Source organism: Protopterus annectens, chromosome 5.part1 (assembly GCF_019279795.1).
Source record: "Protopterus annectens isolate FY-2018-M chromosome 5.part1, PAN1.0, whole genome shotgun sequence".
Classification (NCBI taxonomy): Eukaryota; Metazoa; Chordata; order Ceratodontiformes; family Protopteridae; genus Protopterus; species Protopterus annectens.
Window position 1 is genome coordinate 668,283,110 of NC_056736.1, and position 24,301 is coordinate 668,307,410.

At 41.6% G+C, this 24,301-nt stretch overlaps 1 protein-coding gene across 6 annotated transcripts in view; it reads right to left on the minus strand.

Moving 5' to 3' along the window:
• The window catches only part of WASF3 (WASP family member 3), a 1,314,000-nt gene that overhangs the window by 660,663 nt on the left and 629,036 nt on the right, over positions 1–24,301 (minus strand). For all 6 annotated transcript variants that reach the window (XM_044073288.1, XM_044073287.1, XM_044073286.1 and 3 more), the window contains one exon: positions 13,396–13,542. In XM_044073288.1, coding sequence (XP_043929223.1) covers positions 13,396–13,528 — 133 coding nt within the window. In that variant the 5' untranslated portion in view covers positions 13,529–13,542. The remainder of the gene's footprint in view (positions 1–13,395; positions 13,543–24,301) is intronic.

The window sequence follows — 24,301 nt, forward strand, 5'->3', positions numbered from 1 at the left end:
TATTCTACGATTCTGTGCTGAATCATTTAAAGCATCCTGAGCAGACATGTTTGGGTCAGTGAGGATATTTTCCTGTCTGTTTTCATAAATATGTAATTTGCTGCATCACAATTTCAAACAGTAAAGTCTAGGAAAGATTATTTATGACTCAAGTGTCATTCTGATGACAGTGTCATTTCCTATTATTACTTACAATGGGTAAGAAGCAGAAACATCCATCTGATAGCTTGGCACAGAGGTTTACTTTGACTCTGTGTTGCTAGAATTCTCCTTGCTACAGACCTGGATTTCATTCCCAAAGCCCTCTCTTGCCTACTGTGCAGCTCTGTTTTAGTCACTTAATCAGACATTTATCCTGGGTTTTCGCTAAACTGGAGACTGTGTGTCCAGAGCATTTGCCTTACTTGGTTCACAATTTTTTTTCTTGTTAACCTGATACCTTTGGCTTATGATAAAGTAGGTACTGGAATATGAATGAATGAACGTACCCAACACTCTAGTCATAGGTGACTCTATAGTCAGACACACTGATGTTCCACTCACCAGGCTAAACAAGGAGAAAGTTACTGTCAGCTGCCTGTCGGGTGCCAGGATCCACCACATAACGCATGCACTCAGGTCACTCCACAACAAGTATAAATATAACTCTGTCATTGTCCATGTTGGTGTGAATGACCTGAGACGTACCTCCTTGGACTACATGAAAAGGGACATGGAGGAGCTGTCCGATCTTGTAGCCCAGGCAGGTAGGACCCTAGCCCTGAGTAGCATCCTGCCATCACCCAGAACAAGGACAAAATGATTGACTTCAACAACTGGCTAAGCTTCTGGTGTCATTCTAAGGGGATCCAGTATCTGTCTGCCTGGGATGACATGATCGACAAGCCACGATGCTTTGCCAGAGATGGCCTGCACCTGTCACCCCTGGGATTCCGGATACTGGCTAAGGCTCTAGCCACCCCTCTAGTGCCTTTTTTAAGCAAGGTTCAAATGACAAATTCACCACCCTAACAGGTACAGGCAAGAAGAATCTGAGGGTATTGCTACTCAATGCTAGAAGTCTAAACCTCAAAATGCTCTCTCTCGAGGCACTCCTTAAAATGGAGAACATCGACATCTGTGCAGTGACAGAGACCTGGTTCAAGGCTCCAGAGAGTACCTCTGCATTACTAGGTTATAATTCATACCACACCTTTCGGTCACCTAACCTGGACCAAAACACTAAAGGCGGAGGCGTGTCCATATTCATTAAGGATATCCACACCTCCAGGCTAGTTGCTTAGCATAATGCATCCGAGATTATCCAAGTGCAACTAACTCTGGGCAAGACCGCAATCCAAATTGTAGCTTGCTACAGATCCCCCACCATGCCCCAGGATTCCCACTCCTCATTTCTTAATACACTGGAAAATATTAGGGTACAACCTAACACCCTAATAATGGGCGATTTCAACTACCCTACCATTAACTGGGAAAACTACTCATGTACCAACTCATGTGCTCAACGTTTTCTGGAATTCATAAATTCCAATGCCATGGATCAACTTATCCACACCCCTACCAGGGGCAGCAATATCCTAGACCTGGTTATTACCAACATGGGCAACCGGTGCTCCACACCAGAGGTCAATTCCTCATTGGTCAGATCCAACCATAAGCTAATCACCCTAGACATCCACATCCCTCCCCCACCCCCCATTAGGGAAACCACAGTAAAAAATTTCTCCAAAGCCAACTTCACACTTCTTAAGACAGAAGTGGCAAACTTCACGACATCCATGCTGATGGACAATAGAGGTATGACTACTGAATCCTACACAAATGCACTTTATAAACACTTACATGAATGCATGGATCGTGCAATCCCTAACAGAACCAAGATGCTATCCTCCAAAAAAAGGAAGCCAATCTGGTGGTCCCCTGCCATAAACAAACTCTACAACAGAAGAAAGAAACTGTTGCAAAAAAGAGTAAAATCCCATGATTGGAGAAACTCCCTGGTCAGCTTCAGTAAGAAGCTGAGATCCCTCATAAAATCCTCCAAAGCTAGTTATGAAAACAAAATCGCCACTGACTCTAAAGACAACCACAAAGCATTCTATAGCTATGTCAAGAATCTCAATGGCAACACTCTGACCTGCTCTGAGTTACAGCACAATGACACTAAATATACAGAACCAATGGATATTGCCAACATCCTGGCAGATAGATTCAGTGCTAACTTTACCCCTCTGTCATCCCCTAAAGGGCCCATCTCAATACCAAAAGAATGCAAAGTTACTGTAATCACGGCTGCACAGGTAAAAAAACACACTATCCAAAGCCAAGAACACAGCATCCATGGGACCTAACGACATCCCAGGCTGTGTTCTACATGAACTACAGAACAAACTGGCACCCCACCTAAGTACCATGTTCAATCATAGCCTCACCTCAGGCTATGTGCCCACTGAATGGCACACAGCGACAGTTATCCCACTCCACAAAGGGGGAGCCACCACAGACCCTGGAAACTACTGCCTCATTAGCCTAACGAGCCTGGTCTGCAAGGCTATGGAGCGTATTATCATGGAACTTATAAACAATGACATTGGTAATCTCCAAACTCAGGACCCCACCCAGTTCAGGTTTGTAAAAGGCAGATCATGTCTCCTAAACCTGATAGACTTCTTTGAAGCAGTCACCAAAGCCGTAGATGAGGGTAAGGTGGTTCACACAGCCTATCTAGATCTCGCCAAGGCTTTTGACACCATCCTCCACTCTGGAATTACAGATAAACTCACTAAACTAGGTATAAATCCCTATGTCACAAGATGGGTTGCCAACTGGCTCACTGACAGAACCCACGCTGTGAAAGTAGCAGACTCCAAATCCACCTTCAGACCAGTGACAAGTGGAGTACCACAGGGTTCAGTCCTGGGTCCTCTCCTGTTTGGTATCTACTTCTCTGAAGTACAAGCCAACACAGACGGTCTTTGGCTAATGAAGTTCGCAGATGACTGCAAACTAGGAGCCATAATCAAAACTCCAAAAGATGTGGACATCCTACAAAAGGGCCTTGCTGAGACAGATGCCTGGTGTCAAAGCCATGGCCTCAAGCTCAATGCCAAAAAGTGCATTGTCATTCCTTTTGGTAAAAACTCAGTACCCATGAACTACCACATAGGTGGTAGTCTACTTAACACCGAAAGTGTGATAAGAGACCTTGGGACACAGGTGGACAGTAGTCTTTCCTTTGATAATCACATCGCCACAGTAGTCAGGAAATCCTTCTATGTGGCACACCTCATCACAAAAGGTTTCTCATCCAGGAAAAAAGAGGTCATTGTTTCCCTCTACTCGTCACTCATTAGACCCATTACAGAGTACAATGCCCCTTTTGGTATGTACCTCACAAGGCATCTACAACAACTGGAAAGGCCACAGAAATACCTCACAAAGAGGATTACCGGCCTCAAAGAGATGCCCTATGCAGACTGTCTCATAAAACTGCAGCTTTACTCCGTTGCATATCGCCTACTCAGAGGCGATCTCTGCCTAACACACAAAGCTATGTCAAACCCAGAGCTTTTAGACATGCTTCACTTAAAGAAATCCCAATCCCTACGAGCTACATGCTCTAGGGACTTAAACCACGTCACCACAATAAACAGAACATGCTGGAACAAACTACCTATGTATATCAAACAAAGCTCCTCATTAGCACTGTTCAAGAAAAATCTTGATGATTGGATGGGAGATAGGAAATTCACCCCGGGGATCACTTCTGTGGCTCTGCTCAACAGTGGCACAGGAAAATAATTTTCTTGGGTGGCGAAAGCCAGGGTACCTTTGGCTAGGCTTATATAGGCCCTAGGGCCAATAGCCTAGTACCTACCTATGAACCTAAGAACCTATGAATGAATGATTGGATAAATAACAGATGAATAAATAATGCATAAAATGATACACCTTCAATATGACATCATTTGAAGACAATTTCACCCCTCATGCAAATGAACACATGCACACACACTGGCGTGCGTGCACACACACATACACAAACACACACACACACACACACACACACACACACACACACACACACACACACACACACACACACAGCGTGCATGCTATATTAAAAAGCAAATGATTTCCTAGTGGTTTAGATCACCAAGATTTTGTAAAAACTTTAAAAAAATGGGACACAACCAAATAGCACTGAACTAAGGCAGACTATTCTATGTGTAATAACTGCACACTAAAAAGAAAACCACTCTCCAATAATTCAGAAGTAGGAAAACACACAGTCTGGGTTGGTTACCACCTTGTGCAATGCAAATTCCAGAGACGACCACCAGGGTTGTTAGACTTTATAAGGTAGAGATAACATGGCCACTCAATGGTCAAGATAGCTTAGGTATGCATGTATGATAATTACTACATAATGACATGTCAGTTTGAAACTCCGTGCAAATGAAACACATGGAATCTGCAAATGAAGACATGTAAAATGGCAGACTGATTCAGAACAGTATAAAGCACTTTGAATAGATCTGTGGTGTACATGGCAGGAGACATGCTTGACACAGCAGCAGCAGTCGCATAGCGGCATGTACTGGGAGTCACCATCACAGCCACTGCTCACAATGTTACACACCTCAACCAACCAGCAAACAAGCCAACAGACCTCGGTATTAATCATCTTAATTACAGAAATCTTCCAGTGACATTAGGAGAACAAGTTAGGGATCTCATAGGCATTAGCTTCATAAATCTTTAAACTGTCCTTGATATTATACCCCAATATGTAGATGACCATATTTGGTTTCCCACAACAGATGAGGAGAGAGATTCAACAGTATGTAGGCCTATTATGACACTGCCCACTTCCCTGAGGTCCCAGACTGCAGGCATGTAACTATCAAGGCCAAACCAGTACAGAAGGCTTGTGGTAAACTAACAGAAAAGGCTTCCACTCCCTGAATTGCCAGGTGGTCTGTAACTCTCAGGGCATTTTTTATAATATGTCTGTCCTCCACCCCAGGCAGTTCACACAATTCACATATTTGGCACATGTCCAACCTATACCAAAGGTTCCTACCAGGGGACTTCCCTCAAGGTCACCTGACTGGAAGTTGCACACACATGCCAGACACACAGTCCTACACATGTATCATGCATGCAGGAAGCAGGGTGCATATAATGCTGTTTGTCAGTTTAATTTCTCCAAGTCTTTTGGGTTTCTAATACCATGACAAGAATATGATTAAAGTTTGTGAAGTTAGTATTGTTTCAGTCTTTGATATCAGCCAAAAGTGCTCTTGACAGCACCCACAATATGCCCAGAACTTGAGTCCTTCTGCAACTCATATGGAGTTACATATATCATTAGCATATCTAAATAAGATTGTAAATTCCTTTTTATAAAAAACAAGTAATCTCCGTGGTATCCCCGAAGTCTCAAAACAACCCACTAAAGTGTAGTGGGTCTAAAAACAAAACAAGTGTAACAAACTTCTCTGTGTGGAAGATTTTCAGTCCATATATTTCTAGTTAATCACTGTATATTAATCAGATCAGACAATAGTAGTAGAAGTAGCGAACGTAAACTCGATCTTTGTTAACAATAGGTTATGAAAATAGAAACTGATTTTTACATGCAAAATGTATATGTGTATATTTATATATAATTTTTGATCGCAAAATGAACTAAGGTTGATATATTTCCAGCCATGTAGTATATTGCCTTGTATAAAATCACAGACTTAATAATTTGGTTAAATAAGATGTACCATTAAAGTACATTAGGGCTATATATTATTATGACAGCTACTAGGTAGGGCAGGACCAGCTCGAATGTCATACTGATGGGGGAAGGGATGTGAATTTAACATGTGTACCAATAACACTTTGTTTTACAGCACAATAAACCACTCCCATGTCTGATAAAAAGTATATATGTATATATATTTAGAAAGCTTGTGAGGAAATTATTACTCTATTTTTGTTTTACTTGGATCGCTTGTCTGTGTACTTAATAAAGGATTTTCGACTGGAAACAGACTGCCTGCCTTGCTTGGATTACTTTCGAATACTTAGCAATGCTGTAGAATTATATATTTTCTATTATTACTTTTTGACTTGACGAGTTTTCGCTACTTCTACTACTATTGTCTGATCTGATTAATATACAGTGATTAGCTAGAAATATATGGACTGAAAATCTTCCACACAGAGAAGTTTCTTACACTGTTTTAAATTCCTTTTTATGAGACCCATTGCTCCTATTACTATTGGAACTGCCTGGGTATCTTTCTTCCATATTGCCCTCACTTCTGCTTGCAAATACTGACATTTTATGACTTTGTGTCTCTGTACATAAGACACTGTAATCACTGGGTGTACAATTTCAATGATCAATGCTATTTTTGTCTTCTTATCATAGACTACTATATCTGTTTTTTCTTGCGTCTATTTTTGTTTGCTGTGTGTTGGAGGTGATGCCAACCCAGATACACAACTCCCAGATCATGACCTAAAACAAAGTCTACATCCAGATGTGAAATATAATGGAGCAGATATTCGTACTACTGAAGGAACACTTTCAATGTTTAGACACTTCAGGAGGAGCACTTTAAAATAGTCCAGATATATGCAGCAAAATGTGCATCCTCCACAACATGACATTAAGCAAAAAAGAAAGCCAAAGGTGAACATCATGGCAGGATCTGCCATACAAGCAGCAGCAGCAGTAGCAGAATAGAACAGCAGGGTGGCAAGTCAAGGGAGAAACACGTAGCAGCAGCAGCAGAACACAACAGCAGGGTGGCAAGTCAAGGGAGAAACATGTAGCAGCAGCAGTAGCAGAATAGAACAGCAGGGTGGCAAGTCAAGGGAGAAACACATAGCAGCAGCAGCAGAACACAACAGCAGGGTGGCAAATCAAGGGAGAAACACATAGCAGCAGCAGCAGAACAGAACAGCAGGGTGGTAAGTCAAGGGAGAAACACGTAGCAGCAGCAGCAGAACAGAACAGCAGGGTGGCAAGTCAAGGGAGAAACATGTAGCAGCAGCAGCAGAACAGAACAGCAGGGTGGCAAGTCAAGGGAGAAACACATAGCAGCAGCAGCAGAACAGAACAGCAGGGTGGTAAGTCAAGGGAGAAACACGTAGCAGCAGCAGCAGAACAGAACAGCAGGGTGGCAAGTCAAGGGAGAAACATGTAGCAGCAGCAGCAGAACAGAACAGCAGGGTGGCAAGTCAAGGGAGAAACACATAGCAGCAGCAGCAGAACAGAACAGCAGGGTGGTAAGTCAAGGGAGAAACATGTAGCAGCAGCAGCAGAACAGAACAGCAGGGTGGCGAGTCAAGGGAGAAACACATAGCAGCAGCAGTAGCAGAATAGAACAGCACGGTGGCAAGTCAAGGGAGAAACACATAGCAGCAGCAGCAGAATAGAACAGCAGGGTGGCAAGTCAAGAGAGAAACACGTAGCAGCAGCAACAGAACAGAACAGCAGGGTGGCAAGTCAAGGGAGAAATACGTAGCAGCAGCAGCAGAATAGAACAGCAGGATGGCAAGTCAAGGGAGAAACATGTAGCAGCAGCAGTAGCAGAACAGAACAGCAGGGTGGCAAGTCAAGGGAGAAACATGTAGCAGCAGCAGTAGCAGAATAGAACAGCAGGGTGGCGAGTCAAGAGAGAGAAACACATAGCAGCAGCAGCAGAACAGAACTGCAGGGTGGCGCGTCAAGGGCGAAACACGTAGCAGCATCAGCAGAACAGAACAGCAGGATGATAAGTCAAGGGAGAAACATGTAGCAGCAGCAGCAGAACAGAACAGGAGGGTGGCAAGTCAAGGGAGAAACACGTAGCAGCAGCAGTAGCAGAATAGAACAGCAGGGTGGCAAGTCAAGGAAGAAACATATAGCAGCAGCAGCAGAACAGAACAGCAGGGTGGCAAGTCAAGGGAGAAACACGTAGCAGCAGCAGCAGAACAGAACAGCAGGGTGGCAAGTCAAGGGAGAAACATGTAGCAGCAGCAGCAGAACAGAACAGCAGGATGGCAAGTCAAGGGAGAAACATGTAGCAGCAGCAGTAGCAGAATAGAACAGCAGGGTGGCAAGTCAAGGGAGAAACATGTAGCAGCAGCAGTAGCAGAATAGAACAGCAGGGTGGCGAGTCAAGGGAGAAACACATAGCAGCAGTAGCAGCAGCAGCAGAATAGAGCAGCAGGGTGGCAAGTCAAGGGAGAAACATGTAGCATCAGCAGAAGTACCACAGCTGAGAGAGAGGTGAGCACAATACACTGCAGCACCCACATAAAGGTGGCATATGGTCTACAACTATCATTCATGACAGACAATACAGAATAAAACAATGTATGCAGTATCATGTATACCAGGATACAGTGATACGTGGCAGTAATACCATAATATGATGCAGGGTTATGGGAGGTGAACACTGCAGTCACATACTCTAAGAGGTTGTGAGAAGTCAGGAGTCACATCTTCCTGTGGTTGGGTCACTCTTCCACGATGTGGACATTGCCAGTGCCCATCCTGTTCATGGAAGGGAAGCTGCAAAACTATAGGACCATGCACATACACCCTGATGGGGCATCCCATGTACTGAGTCTGAACAGTGCTGCCATTGATGACCTATACAGTGCCCACAACCAGGGCTGGCAGGCCATGTTCTCACAGGTGACAGGAAAGGGGTAGAGCTATGAAACTGTAAATGTGCATGCTTAAGAGGTATCCCAGGTGTTGAGTTGGAAGAGCAATGCACTCACAACTAAGGGGATGCTCATGAGTGAGACCAAATGGTGGTTGCACTGTGTCTCTTAGATGCACATTTGCAAACTGTAACCTCGGCAACACTGGGTGCTCCCCTGTTCCTATACTCCCGGTCATCAGCCAAGAAGCACATTTACTATCTCTACAACTGCCTCTGTTTATATCACTGATGTGCACATCCACTGGTTAATTCTAAGTGTCACAGCCATATCAAGAACTGTCCTGGAGTAATGGGGTACTGCACCCCTCCATGTGTCTCTTCCCTATGGTGACTCTGTTTACCTCAGACATGGTGTCAAGTCATATGCTGTGTAGGCTGTGGAGAAAGGTGAAGCCCATGTGGGACTCTCAGGTATAGGATGCCTGTTGTATACTAATGAGGCTATGTGCTCAGCATGTGCTTCTACAGAGCTTTCTGTGATGATGGATCTGGGTTAACTTTCCATTTTACTATGTAGACAGCACCACTTACACATTGGAGTGTGCCTCCTACATGCTGCTATCACCATCAATCAACGTTTCCTTGTTGAAGTCATTCCTGTGTTGCCCTACTGTGCTGGATCCTCTATCTGTGGAACCTGTGGAAGCATGAAGACAAATGACACCACTGCCAGCCACCACTCACATGCTTCCAAACTCCCTGTGGCATGCATACTATTACACAAGAAAATACCACTATAAAATAAGTTGACAGATGCACCTTGTCAAGCAGGTTGTTGCAGCTGTAATCAGTGGTGCCTGGAAGGAGAGATATGCAGGTGAACCTTGATCAATCCCTCAATTTCAGTCATGCCATGATATGTGCTATAGTGCAGTGTAATGGACATTAGTAACATGCTTCTTCTCTTACTGATGCATGGGGTTTTGGTGCCAGCATGGCTTCTCTATCCAAAACATACCGTGATATGAAGGCTGCTCCCCCCGAAAAATGAGTGACACCAAAAACATCTTGACCTCAGCAAAGTCCTTCTGTGCCAGTGACCCAGGCCCTGTCATGACCTGTCTGTTTCAATGTTCTATACCTTTTCCTTTGCATGGAGTATCATATCAACAGTTGTTTGTCACAGCTGTTGTACGGAACTATTATGGTTACCCACAGCATTCACATTCTGTACTAGTCCTGCCAAATCTGGTCCCAGTACTGCAGCACCTTTATCCAGAATGCGCATGCCATGTGTCTATGTGGAGGGCCTATAGTTGCACTTCATTCTCCTAACTAGTGAACTTTTCAAAGCACTGTCCACCTCAAGTAGCCATGTCAATCTCTGTACACTTAAAGGCAAAAGATATCAGTCAGTGGCCATGTATGTTAAACTGTAGGATGCACCTGATCACCTAAGCACCTGATGGTGTCTGCCTCCTTAACGTACTTGTTAACAGCTGCAGTTAGTGATATGCACAGTCTCACCCACACCTTTTAAGAACTGTACCCATGCCTCTATACATGGCCCTGGAACTGTATATGCCTTTTAGCATACAATCCCCCTCAGCTTTCCATGTTCATATCTTGAAACCTCCCCCCACAAGCAGACAGTGCTATGCTACACCAGTGTCGTGGGATCTCAGGGAAACATACACGTTAACATTTGACTCACTGTCCTTGATATCCACCACAGGGTTTGTGATGGTCACTCATGTGCTTTATTAGGGAGGACTCCTTCCTTAAATCTGTAAAGCACCACATTTACAGAGGTTTTATTCAAACTTCTCTATATCACAGTTGTAAGGTTGTAAGCAGTGCTGTGCACCAACATGTTATACTGCACTAACAAAGACAGATGGCACTGCAGCACAATGGTTATGCTAATGAAATCAGATAGACAAACTTTTTGTGACTCTCAGAATGTGAGTAATGCACTAACCATAGTTGTTAGCATGAGCCATGCATGTTACAGCCAGCATCAAAACTGTGACATAGATGCTCGTGCTTATGGTGTGTGTATGTACTTAATACCATGGTGCATCATTGCATTGCACAACACGTGATTCATATTACTCATCAAGTAGAACTACTGAGTGTTCACGGCTGCCTCAGTAAGTAGGAAAAGCAGAGCTCTTGCACAGCATGCTAGGAACAGCAAGATTTTCTGCTTTCCAGAAGATAGTTGATGCCTAGTATGAACTGAGCCATGTACTGAGTGATGCCACTGTCATCACCATATTGAGCAGCAGTGCTTCCATCAGTATGTTGACCTGAGGTGACACCATCCCAACATGCTCCAACAATGTGATGCAGAGGCTCAAAAACGTGAACCAGAGATGTGCAGAAAGCATTTATCTTTGGAGTACTACTATTGTCTTGTACTGTGTACAGTCTTGTACGTCTGCTTAACAGTATGTGCTTTTTTTAGCAACTGTAGAAGAACATCAGCTGAATGTTACTAGGTGCCATAGAAAGTTTGAGTGACTCTCCCAGTGGTGTGTAGGGTGTAGGACTACTGTGTCAGTCCAATTTACAATTGCAAAGGTGTTGGTAACATATGTGTGCTAATTACTTCCCACTGTGTTTACTTCTGCAGACCAAGCTGTGGAAGAAGAGGCGAAGAGGTTGCAATCACCTTGGTTTCCATCAACTGCTGCCTCTGGCACTGGCTCAAAAGTGGCCACCATGTCTGTCGCTCAGAGGAAGGACCATTCCCCTACTTGAAATGACATGGAGGGGGTCACTGGTTCCCTCTATGTCTATATTTTGGTAATGGGGGAGTAAAGGCTCCTCTTCTGAAGATGTAGAGAAGGAGTCTCCAGTGAGTTTCATGAATCAGTTGTTGAGGCTGGTCACTGTAGTAGTGCACTAGCTAATGGAAGTCACCTTGCCAACATGCAACATCCTGTAACTGTCTGAGTTTCTTGACTGACAAGCCCTGCCCACTGGACTTCTACAGGAACAAACGGCACATAGAATTAGACATCTAGGTGAATGATACCTGGATTTGTTGTGCCCTAGTCTAGCCTGATACCCAGCTATGCCAACAGCCCTATCCCTTCCCTGGTATGTTCCTCCTAATGTGTCACACTTCATTCCTTGCTCAACTGTCCAGTCCTTTCCATTACCGAATGTCCACCCTATGTATGTCTATCCTATCCCTGTCCTCTACACCACTTGTATGTATATCACCCCAGTGTTCCATGTCTCTCGGTCTGTCTGTCTGCTATGGCTACTTGCCCTTGTCCCTCTATATTACCCACAGCCAAGCTTCAAGTACTTTCCCCAGCTAACATTTTTATATCAGTTACAAATGGGTCTCTATTCCCCCCAAAAAATAGTTCTCCCTTCCCCAGACCATCAATGCCTTACAGTTACCCTTTTGTGTTTAACTCTGCTTGCTGTTCTCCCGTTCCTAATTTTCTATTTAACCCATTTCCTCCATCTTTATATGGTGAACAGGGCTGCCACTCTGATGTGTGCAGCCACACTGGTATTTCTGTTGGCTGCCCTGCTCAGCTGTACTTCTGGCAGCTCAGAACAGCTATGTGTCATTGCAGTGCTTACATGAGCATGAAATAATCAGGACAGCTACATGTCATTGCAGTGCTTACGTGAGCATCCATTAGTCAGGACAACTGTGTGTCATCGCAGTGCTTACATGAGCATGCATTAATCAGGACAGGTATGTGTCACTGCAGTGCTAACATGAGCATGCATTAATCAGAACAGCTATGTGTCGTTGCAGTGCTTACATGAGCATGCATTAATCAGGACAGGTATGTGTCACTGCAGTGCTAACATGAGCATGCATTAATCAGAACAGCTACGTTTCATTGCAGTGTTTACATGACCATGCATTAATCAGCACAGCTATGTGTCGCTGCAGTGCTTACGTGAGCATGCACTAATCAGGACAGCTATGTGTAGTTGTAGTGCTTACATGAGCATGCATTAATCAGGACAGCTATGTGTCACTGCAGTACTAACATGAGCATGCATTAATCAGAACAATTACATTTCATTGCAGTGTTTACATGACCATGCATAAATCAGCACAGCTATGTGTCGCTGCAGTGTTTACGTGAGCATGCACTAATCAGGACAGCTATGTGTAGTTGCAGTGCTTACATGAGCATGCATTAATCAGGAAAGCTAAGTGTTATTGCAATGCTTACATGAGTATGCATTAATCAGGACAGCTACATGTTGTTGCAGTGCTTACATGAGCATATATTATTAATTCATCCACATTAGCCTGTCTTAGCTGTTGCATCTATTATGTTGGCATAAGCTCTGCTGTAGCACTGCTCCTGCCATACAGTAACGCAATGCTGTTCAACCTGTTACTACTGCTCCTCTGTTTTCATATGACATAGTTTGCTTGGCATGAAGATGCTATTCTTCGTCTCTGATTCGCAATGCGGCACTTAACACAGTGAGCTCCACAAATACCTGTGCTATACAAGCATGCAACATTTGTCTACGAACCCAAAGCCAGAGTCTTAGCAAATAATGTCACATAAAGAAAACTATGATCCTGGACTGAATAAGCACTGTAGTAATTAACTGTTACACACACACATCACCACACAGTACCATTACACCTTCCCCAAGTATAAAACTTTTTGTTCAGCAGTATGTTACCACAATGCTACACACAACAATAAAAACAGAGATGGGGACTTACTAAGGCTGCTGAGTTGCCGGATAATAGCAGCAAGAGTATTGTTTGTCACACATTCCAGTTCACTATTAATTCCTTCAGGCACTGGCCCTCGGCATAAGTGCCTTGGATCGATATTCCTCTTTACCAGCGGCATGACTTACTTAATGCCTGTTTAAAATGGAGAATACATTTAATGTGTTAATAATGTTAAGAGTTTATCAAAACAAATACAAATGCATAACTGCTTTTACTGTTCTTGTTGTTTTACACAAACTGAATTATACAAACTGACAGGACCTAAGCAGAAATGGAAACAGCTACAATTAGTTCAGAGTTTGCTCCGGAGAGGTAAACTTAAAAAATCATTTGAATTACAAATCAGACGTACAACAGGAAATTAAAAACTGAAGAAAAGACACAAAAGTCTAAACATCTTTATCTCAAGTGTACATTTAAATGCCAAAAGCAAAATCTGAACTAATAAACCTGAGCAAAGCATTCTGAATTACGTGTTTCACTGTAATGAAGAAATGGTTAAAAGATTAAATACTAACCAGTGAGAACACTGAACTGCTAATCTTACTGTAAAGCCATGTCCCCCAGGTAGCTTACTGAGTACAGACATAATAAGGCAAAGGGACTAATTCTGTTTTGTACCTCTGTCTGTTGCCTGTCAGATTAAAGGATTTTATAGAACCATTTAAATTCTACAGTATTTGCATAACAAATCAGCTACACTGAAAGCAATGAGCAGGATACAAAACATACAAGCGCAAAAGACAGGGCTTTCCCTGTTTCGCTTTCCACTGTTTTCAACATGTTTGAGACTGCGTTGATGATCATGATAAATTACAGGATATGAAGGCAAAATACTGACTTTCAGGCTTAAGCCAAAATATGTGTCAACACAGGAAAAAAATAAAACAGTCACATCATAATCCCCAACTGCAATGACTTCATTTTTCCTCTTCACTTCAAGTTGATGTAGGTCCACAACAATGTACAACAGAATGAAGTTTCCTAACACAGAAACATAAATCGTACTGTTATAAAACTGAGCACATACTTGAAATCGGTGATTTCATTATCATACAAAGTGTGGGGTTATGCAGGGACAATACTGAGCATCACAGTCAGGCAGGAGGCCAAAAACAAAGGATGTGCAACACCCAAGAAGCAGTATTACCTAATGTACTCTCTGGAGTGCTCTGTTGGAAATGATACACCATTCTTAAGCACAGTAAACATCTTTCCTTAAACACAGTGTAATTTTAACTCACAAATGAATGTCGTTTGAGCTCTTTCTCATTATCTCTCTCTGTATTCTCCTGTGGTGTTTTATGCATGTCAATCCTATGTTCATCCTGATTTCATCAGTTGATGAAATAAAGTTGGCCTTCATTTCTCTTATTTTCCTACTGCCTACTTCTTCATATATACATGTGGCAGTCTACATGGACTCCTACACAGCCTGTTGGTTGTTTTACTGTCAAACTTCTCAATTTATTAGTGCAAGAAATCTGGAGAAAGCCTAAGGTAATTGAGGGTAAGGCCCAACAATAGGGACGGATTTTAAATATTGCTCTTCTAAAACTGGAAGTTGCTAAAATACTTGGATTTGTGTTAGGATGTATTTTCTGAAGGATATGAAGTATGTCAAACAAATGTGAAACTCAAAAGTATTTTTTTAGTGACTTCAATCCTCAGTGATTTGCCAGAAAAGCACACATTATAAGAGATACAGACCAAAAATATGAAGCAAAAACCTGGACATTATGCAAAAATTTGGAGAGTTGAGCGGTATGTTTAATGTCAACCTAAAGTAAGGTTCACAATGCAAATAGGAAGCATGGCTGTGAGAAGACAAACAGATACTGCTGAGCAGTATTTATGCCAATTGAATTTTCAATTCGGAGTTTCTCTTCCACCAGAAAGGACGTGACTGCATCTTGCATTTAATCAAAAGTTAGTGAGGACTGTATAATTAGGGACTAACAGTATTAAGGATGGACACAGCTAAATTCCATTTCAGCTTTTCTGTGTGATCACAGTGTGTCATTTACTGGGGGGGGGGTAGGTACTGTGCGGCAGGTACTCTCAATACATTGATATTTTCATGCTGCACTTCTATGTATCACGTCTTCAAAATACATTAGAAATCTTTGGAAGATGAGATATGTGACCCAAGCTTCAACTAGCCGGATGTTTTTCACTGAAGCTCCATAACTGGTACTCATGTCTCACCTTGACTTTCTCCTCCACCTTAGCCCAACACTAGAACTCAGATAATGAGTAGTATTTTGTGATTTTTATCACACTGTTTGGTTACTGGAAAATAGTTTGTAGTTTGCACCTGAGATAACGGGCAAGGGATGGCTGTTGCTAAATCAGAGACATTACGTATTCTGGTTCTGGTTGCTAAAAATTTCACTATCCACTGCACTTTGGAATTCATTTATCTCCTTTGTTTTTGGTTTATACTAGGAGTTTGATACAGTGGATCATTTCCAGCCTATCCACAAGATTCCAGATTGTTAAGTACGCATTCATATGAACAATTAATACCTATTTTCCCCTCCTTTCAATGATGGCCTGAAGAGGCAGACTGAGGATGCACTTGTCCATCTATTCATCTGGGTTATGCTTAAATAGGGTCGGGGATCTATTCTGCGTTACATCCACAGGAAGTCTATTCTATAAAAAAGGGATTCTGTGGGATAAATTTCTATCTCACAGCGGGTCCTATTTATATTTCAGTGGAAGTTTAGATCTATTGACAAGGCATTATTTGCTTTGTGGATGTGCAGGAGGCCACATAAGACTGGATCCCTCACAGTTCTGTAGGTCTCCTCTCAAGAGTGTGTAGGAAACAAAAAAAATGAAAGCACTTTATGGCAGTTTTGGAAGCACAGGGAAGACATTTCCTTGAAAATCTTAGTGAAGAAATGCTGCAGTCTTTTAAGCTGGGTCATATGCTTGGACAAGTACATACCAAAGGGATCATTACACTGTGTTATGGGTCTGATAAGGGATGAGCACAAACAGAAGATAATTTCCTTAGATCTAGAAGATATATCTCTAGTGATCAGTGTTTTGTCATTTTCATTTGTTGCTTTTCTGCTGATGTTTTCATTCTGAAGCAAAACTATGACTGCTATTATGGTGACTACAATTATTGAGTATCATAAATCAATCCTATTAGGGTTCCACACATTTATTTCCCCGAACTTGCCAATAGCATCCTTTCAGCTATACAGGTATCTGCATATTTTGCATAACCCCCATGGTGGCCAGCAGAGGTGGGCAAATGTGGGCACTTCTGGCATATTCGCTTGGTGGATCAGAAGTCTCACTGTTGTCTCCCTGGAGTGAAACATCGTGACTCTCTTCCCTGTGGTAACCAAGGTCCAGTTTTGCAATCATCAGCGAATAATGGGGACCCACTCTCTGGTAGCCCATTTAATAATACCAGATTAATATGAAACAAGCTGAAGAATATCTCTAACTTGCTGCCTGATGTTTGTATGGCTTTAATATGGTTACCTAGCTTGATGCCAACTTTGTCCCTGACTTTTCTGGTCACTGTACCACCTGAGGTATCTATGACACAAAATGACCAATCCCTTTGAATTTTTCTTCACTGCAGAAACAGACTGTAAGTTTATTCTCAGCTACTGTCCACCCATTACTGTAAGGGCATTATGAAAGAGTTTGCCAATTTCCTTATCAGCTCATTCTTGGATCACTGACACCTTTTTGCACTTGGTAACTTTAACTTCTGGATCAAGGATGAATCAGTGGATCTCAACAAATGGTTTAGCTGAATTATGAAAGGTTATGGGTTTCCTCAGGTTATTACCTCTGTAACACATAAATGCTGGCAATACTTTGGACTTGATCTGCCTTTGGATATGAAGGCCTTGGACTTTGTGGTGCAAGCAGTCTCATGATCGGACCACTTGTTTGTCTGCTCTGGTCTGGAGCTATCCCATTTTAGTCCCCTTGATCTTGAACTGAGGAACATATGTTCCATCACTGAAATTACTCCTGCTGGCTTTCACTTCTCCACTCCTTCAGTTCTTTTTGGAGGACGGTGCTGGTTTTTTTTTGATGTCTAGGTTAATGACTACATCAGATTACTGTCTTCAGCGCTTGATGTACTAGCCCCAAGATCAGTTTGCTCCATTTCCATTAAGTGACATAAGCTTTGGTTTGACCACAAGCTCTCCTACCTGCCATGTCAAGGGTACAGGTTGGAATGTTGTTGGTAGAATATTCATCTACTGAATGGCAAACGTTTTTACTAAACACTTTTATTAAATTATCATTTAAGATATAGGCAAGCATATATTAACAGAAAAGAAAACAAACCATATTCACGTTTCCATTTACATACATTACACATCACGCATCTTTAGTAGGCCACGGTGGTACAGAGGTTAGCATTGTCGCCTCACAGCAAGAGGTTCTTCAGTTCGATTCTCAGCTGGAGTTCCTTCTGTGCGGAGTCTGCATGTCCTCCCTGCAGCTGACTGCACTTTAAAGACATGAAGATAGGTGCATGTGGGTGTGCCTTCCAAGAAGGTTGGGCATCAGGCTAGTAACTCAGCACTGTAAAAATCCACTAGCAATCAATCTGCGGACTGGTGATCCACTGTGGTGATCCCTAACCAGGAAAAGCTGAAAGACACTGCTTTACACATCACACATTTTTCCTTTCTATCAGTCCAATATTACATAAATTGCTGAATTCCTGCCTTCCCTTAAAACTCGCTTCTCCTCCTCCTGAACATTATTCTGCATGTATTGTTCTCACAATTTCCAGTTATTTCTATGTAATTTGCTCCTTCCCTTTTGTTGAATGGCAAACTTGATCTGGATGACCACCACTATGTCTGTACTAGGCTAAGGTCACTTTAAGACTGCAGCTAACCTGTCCAGAGAGATCACAACAGTGGCTAAATGCTCTTTCATGTGACTGACAGGCTGTACTGCCCAGACATCCTTATAACTCAGCAAGCTTTATCTGCTCCTCTACAATGTGAGTCAGCTATACATTTTTTCACTAACAACTTTGCTGTTACAAGGTCAGCTCTTCCTCTTCCTGATGTCATAGGTTTAACAGCTGCTTTGAGTGTGGTTTGTTTTTTACTTGCACAGTGTTTAACATTCTTAATTATGATGAGCTCTTGTTTGTGACACCTGGTTTGCACCATACGACTTGCAGTCTGAATCCCTGTCCATCATCAGCCCAGTTACTTCCCAGGTCATGGTTTCTTCACGGAAGACTTTTTTTTTTCCTTCCACCTTGAAGAAGGTCACTGTGACTCCTACCCTCCAAAAACATCTTTGACCCTAACATCCTTCATAACTTCCACCCTATCTCTAACCTTGTCTTCCTTGGTAAGATTATTAAGAAGGCTATCTGTATGCAACCTGAGTCCCATCTCACAGCCAATCAGCACATGGAGTCATTACAGTCACATACCTCAGTACTGAGGCTGCACTTACTCATAGTCAATGATCTCATGCAGTGGACTTGAAACTGAGTAAACTGATTACATGTGCTACAGACAGGGCGTGTCTGTAACAGAACGTGACTAAACTGGGTAAACTGATTACATGTGATACAGACAGGGTGTGTCTGTAACAGTACTTGACTAAATTGGGTAAATTGATTAGTGTTACAGATAGGGCGTGTATGTAACAGAACTTGACTAAATTGGGTAAACTGATTACATGTGTTACAGACAGGGCATGTCTGTAACAGAACTTGACTAAATTGGGTAAACTGATTACATGTGTTATAGACAGGGCGTGTCTGTAACAGAACTTTACTAAATTGGGTAAACTGATTACATGTGATACAGACAGGGCGTGTCTGTAACAGTACTTGACTAAATTGGGTAAATTGATTACATGTGTTACAGGCAGGGTGTGTCTGTAACAGAACTTGACTAAATTGGGTAAACTGATTACATGTGTTACAGACAGGGCGTGTCTGTAACAGAACTTGACTAAATTGGGTAAACTGATTACATGTGTTACAGACAGGGTGTGTCTGTAACAAAACTTGACTAAATTGGGTAAATTGATTACATGTGTTACAGACAGGGCGTGTCTGTAACAGAACTTGACTAAATTGGGTAAATTAATTACATGTGTTACAGACAGGGTGTGTCTGTAACAGAACTTTACTAAATTGGGTAAACTGATTACATGTGTTACAGATAGGGTGTGTCTGTAACAGAACTTGACTAAATTGGGTAAACTGATTACATGTGTCACAGACAGGGTGTGTCTGTAACAGAACTTGACTAAATTGCGTAAACTGATTACATGTGTTACAGACAGGGCGTGTCTGTAACAGTACTTGACTAAATTGGGTAAATTGATTACATGTGTTACAGATAGGGCGTGTCTGTAACAGAACTTGACTAAATTGGGTAAATTGATTACATGTGTTACAGACAGGGTGTGTCTGTAACAGAACTTGACTAAACTGGGTAAACTGATTACATGTGTTGCAGACGGTGTGTCTGTAACAGAACTTGACTAAATTGGGTAAACTGATTACATGTCTTACAGACAGGGTGTGTCTGTAACAGAACTTGACTAAATTGGGTAAATTGATTACATGTGTTACAGACAGGGCGTGTCTGTAACAGAACTTGACTAAATTGGGTAAACTGATTACATGTGTTACAGACAGGGCGTGTCTGTAACAGAACTTGACTAAATTGAGTAAACTGATTACATGTGTCACAGATAGGGTGTGTCTGTAACAGAACTTGACTAAACTGGGTAAACTGATTACATGTGTTACAGACAGGGTGTGTCTGTAACAGAACTTGACTAAATTGGGTAAACTGATTGCATGTGTTACAGACAGGGCGTGTCTGTAACAGAACTTGACTAAATTGGGTAAACTGATTACATGTGTTACAGATAGGGCGTGTCTGTAACAGAACTTGACTAAATTGGGTAAACTGATTACATGTGTTACAGATAGGGCGTGTCTGTAACAGAACTTGACTAAATTGGGTAAACTGATTACATGTGTTACAGATAGGGCGTGTCTGTAACAGAACTTGACTAAATTGGGTAAACTGATTACATGTGTTATAGATACGGCGTGTCTGTAACAGAACTTGACTAAATTGGGTAAACTGATTACATGTGTTACAGACAGGGTGTGTCTGTAACAGAACTTGACTAAATTGGGTAAACTGATTACATGCGTTACAGATAGGGCGTGTCTGTAACAGGACTTGACTAAATTGACCATTTGGGCATAGGAGAATAATATGCTGATAAATACATAAAAAACTAAGCATATGAGAGTTGGAAGACATAAACTGAAAGGTGAATATTTTATACAGCACACAGTGATTGAAACTTTACACTCATTTAAGGACCTAGGTATATGGATATATCCAGCTTGGAGTTTTTCTAACTATATCAACCAATTGGTTAATTGAACAATAACTGACGACGTGGTGTGGTATACTGAAGATTTACCCACGGTTGGAGTGATTAAATAAAGCCAACCGTGGGTAAATCTTCAATATACCACAACCACAGAGTCGGTTATTGCTATTATACAATGACATTATTTAAGGAAAAAATACTTACTTTTCTTAAATAATGTCTTTGTATAATGGCTTATTACTGTTCTTCCACCAGTGGTGATATATTGCTTCCTTGTATTGATGTACTGCGCATGCACATAGGACTTGCGTTCCCATGCATACCCAGTATATCAATGTTTTGAAACGGAAGCAACGGAGAAAACAAAGTCTCCATTGCTCCTTTTTTTTTTAATTAAAAAAAGTTTTGGACACTTTATACCAACAGAAAAAAAGTTTGGGCGACTGGATCTTTTTCCGTTGGTATATTGTGGGATTTACAATGGGCTTGTAGTTCCAGATGCCAACATATTAATTCTACCCTTTGTAGCCGGCACTGCCTCCCTGTTTGGTTCTGGATTATTTTGAAGCCTTGGTGTCAGTTTACTTGTCCATACATCAATATCCACCAAGACTGCAATGATTATTATATACGTCAGTATTTTTCAAGCACTTCTGTCATTTTTGAATGTTTTCTGAAAATTATAAGTTTCTTATTAAAAGAATTATTAAAAATAACTTAAAAAGTGTTAACGGATCAGAAAGTATTCTACATAGCTAAGGCCCAGTATTGGTACTTTGTTTTCTCTATTTTTATGAGAAGTAGAGTCAGTTTGAATTTTTTACAACTTTGGAATGAAAAATTACAGAATCTGTTCCTTTTGCAATGGCTGTAAGAGCTATGAAAAGTAGAATAAAAAAATTACAGTCTCTAAAAATTAAAAAATAATAAATTCATAATGTAAACATACTCAGTTCAAATAATATTCAAAGTAATTCTAACAAAAAAATACTCATATTCATAAGGCAATCATTTGCATAAGTTGCTAAACAAAGTATATTTCAGTAAAAGTATTACTACTGAAAACTGCACTCACTTTTACTGTACCGCTGGATGTATCAGTTTCACTCACTTTTACTGTACCGCTGGATGTATCAGTTTCACTCACTTTTACTGTACCGCTGGATGTATCAGTTTCACTCACTTTTACTGTACCGCTGGATGTATCAGTTTTGACTGAAACTCATCTTATGCTCTTTGTGCCCACAAGACAGAAGAAACGACTACTTACCCAATCAAAATGCAGTACATTTTAAATTCTCTGAATAAGTTTGACTTCAGCAGGCCTTCTTGTTTAACATGTTTCCCCAAACATCCTACATTATTAAAAACATCTTAAATAATTTCTTAAAGTCCAGACACATGGCCAGCATACCAAAACTGAAGTTAACCTTAAAGTAACACATTATACAGTTGCCTACTGAAATGTTGGGACTCTTGCAAAGTGCTGACATGATGGAAAAAAAACCTCCAAAAATACAGAAGAGCTACTACTGAACAACGCTCTTCTCCTTTAAATTTCTTGCCCTCCTGCACCTACTCCCCAACCCCTAAATGTATATACACTACCTCTAAAATCACCATACCTTGGTGAGAATATTCAGAGAAATGGCCGTCTAGGACATGGTATATGTAAGCCTGTTTTTACTTCAGCCGTTCAGTCTCAGCATTACAGTACTCGCTAAAACAGATTCCAACAATTCAAATGGTTACCCATTACACAGCTTCGACTATTTGCGTCAGTTTTAAAACTGTGAACAAATAAGGAAGTGGTCAACTCCAGTTAGCCTCAGTGAGTTTCCAGTAAAGCAATCTGATACACAAGTATAGCTGGGATACCACTCTCATTATACGCTGCCTGATCATAAACAACAAAACTAACAGCAGCACCTGTTCATTACTTAAAGATGCAGCCAAAAACTCTCAGAGTAAGTTGCAAAACATGTTTTGTCAGATTACATACACTGATGTTGTTGTTGTTGTGTCTTTCGGCTTTTCCCGGTTAGGGGTCGCCACAGCGGAACTCCGGTCCGCTAATGATTGCTAGTTGATTTTTACATGCCGAGTTACCAGCCCTGATGCATAACCTTCAACGAAGGTACGCCCATTCGCACATGTATTCACACAGAAAATGCTCTGGTTGAGAATCGAGCCGGACAGCGTCTTACTGTGAGGTGGCAACGCTACCGCAGCACCACACTGATGTTTATATTTAAATGTCAATTTATAAGTTTGCATTCTGTGCTTAAGACAAGCTACTTGAAAGGATGCCAAGCATGGTAAACCAATAGGTTCTGTGAGACTAAGCTCTGACTTGTTAGTGAGTTGTCTCCTATTCCAAGGGTGCAGGCTTTGAATTTTTCCACCTTAATTTGCCTACTGTGTAACCTTGACCTAGTCACTTAAGCAAACAGTGTTTTGGGGCAAATGAGAATTTGGGCTAGGCTACTTAATGGCCTCCTGGACTGCATGCCTGGTAGTTACCTATGAATCTACGAACATTTTAAAGAGGATACCTTTTCAGCCCAATGTTCTCAGATAACCTGAAGAATAGAGATACCTGTGCCAAGAACCACAATACTCCAGTCTGTATTACAGTAGTTCTGTGTGTTTAGTGGTGATCCTTCCAAAACACAGTATCCACCCCCTCTGCCATCCTAACATTGACATAATAACTGCTGGATTCCACCTCTCAGTGAGCGGCATCTGACTGTAGAAAAAGGTTCCATCATCAGAAATGCATTGGGTAACATTTAGTTCAAAATACTCTGTAGGCACATCTGCAGACATAACCACACTTTCATGCGCTGCATCTGTACTTTTATACCCCTCATATAGTACCTACAAATTCTACACTCCTTAGGGTATTCTTGTTACTTTACAGCAAATGCAAGACTCCAAAAGACAAGAAATGGACAAGGTGTAATTTTTCTGTATCCATTTAATGAAGGATATACCCCGGTGGACCCCACGGGGGCACTGTTTTTCCTCTCTTTCACACACTCTCTCTGTCTGCCCTCTTGCAACATCTCCAATTATCAATTAGCTACTGTTAAAGAAACTTTCTGACTTTTTACATAACTAATTTCTGCTCCTAAAACAATGACCAAAGGTGCTACTAAAGAACTACATAATGTCTTTGAAATCACTACCATAACTTTTCCTGTTTAAAATAACATTCAGCAATTTCAGCTCTGCAGTGCAAAAAGATAAAACCTTGACTACAGCTCATACAAACCAGAACCAACTAGCAGCCCTGTTGCTGGAGTAGCTGGTCATAGGTTCATAGATTAGTACTAGGCTAACTGCCCTTGTGAGCCATTTTAAGCCTAGCCAATTATCCCTTGTGAGACTTAAACCCTGCACCTTGTGTTTTTAAGGCAAACATCTTAACCATTAGGCCACCCTCCCAACCCTTGGAAGATAAGAATAAACAGCTGATGTCAGTACCCTCATT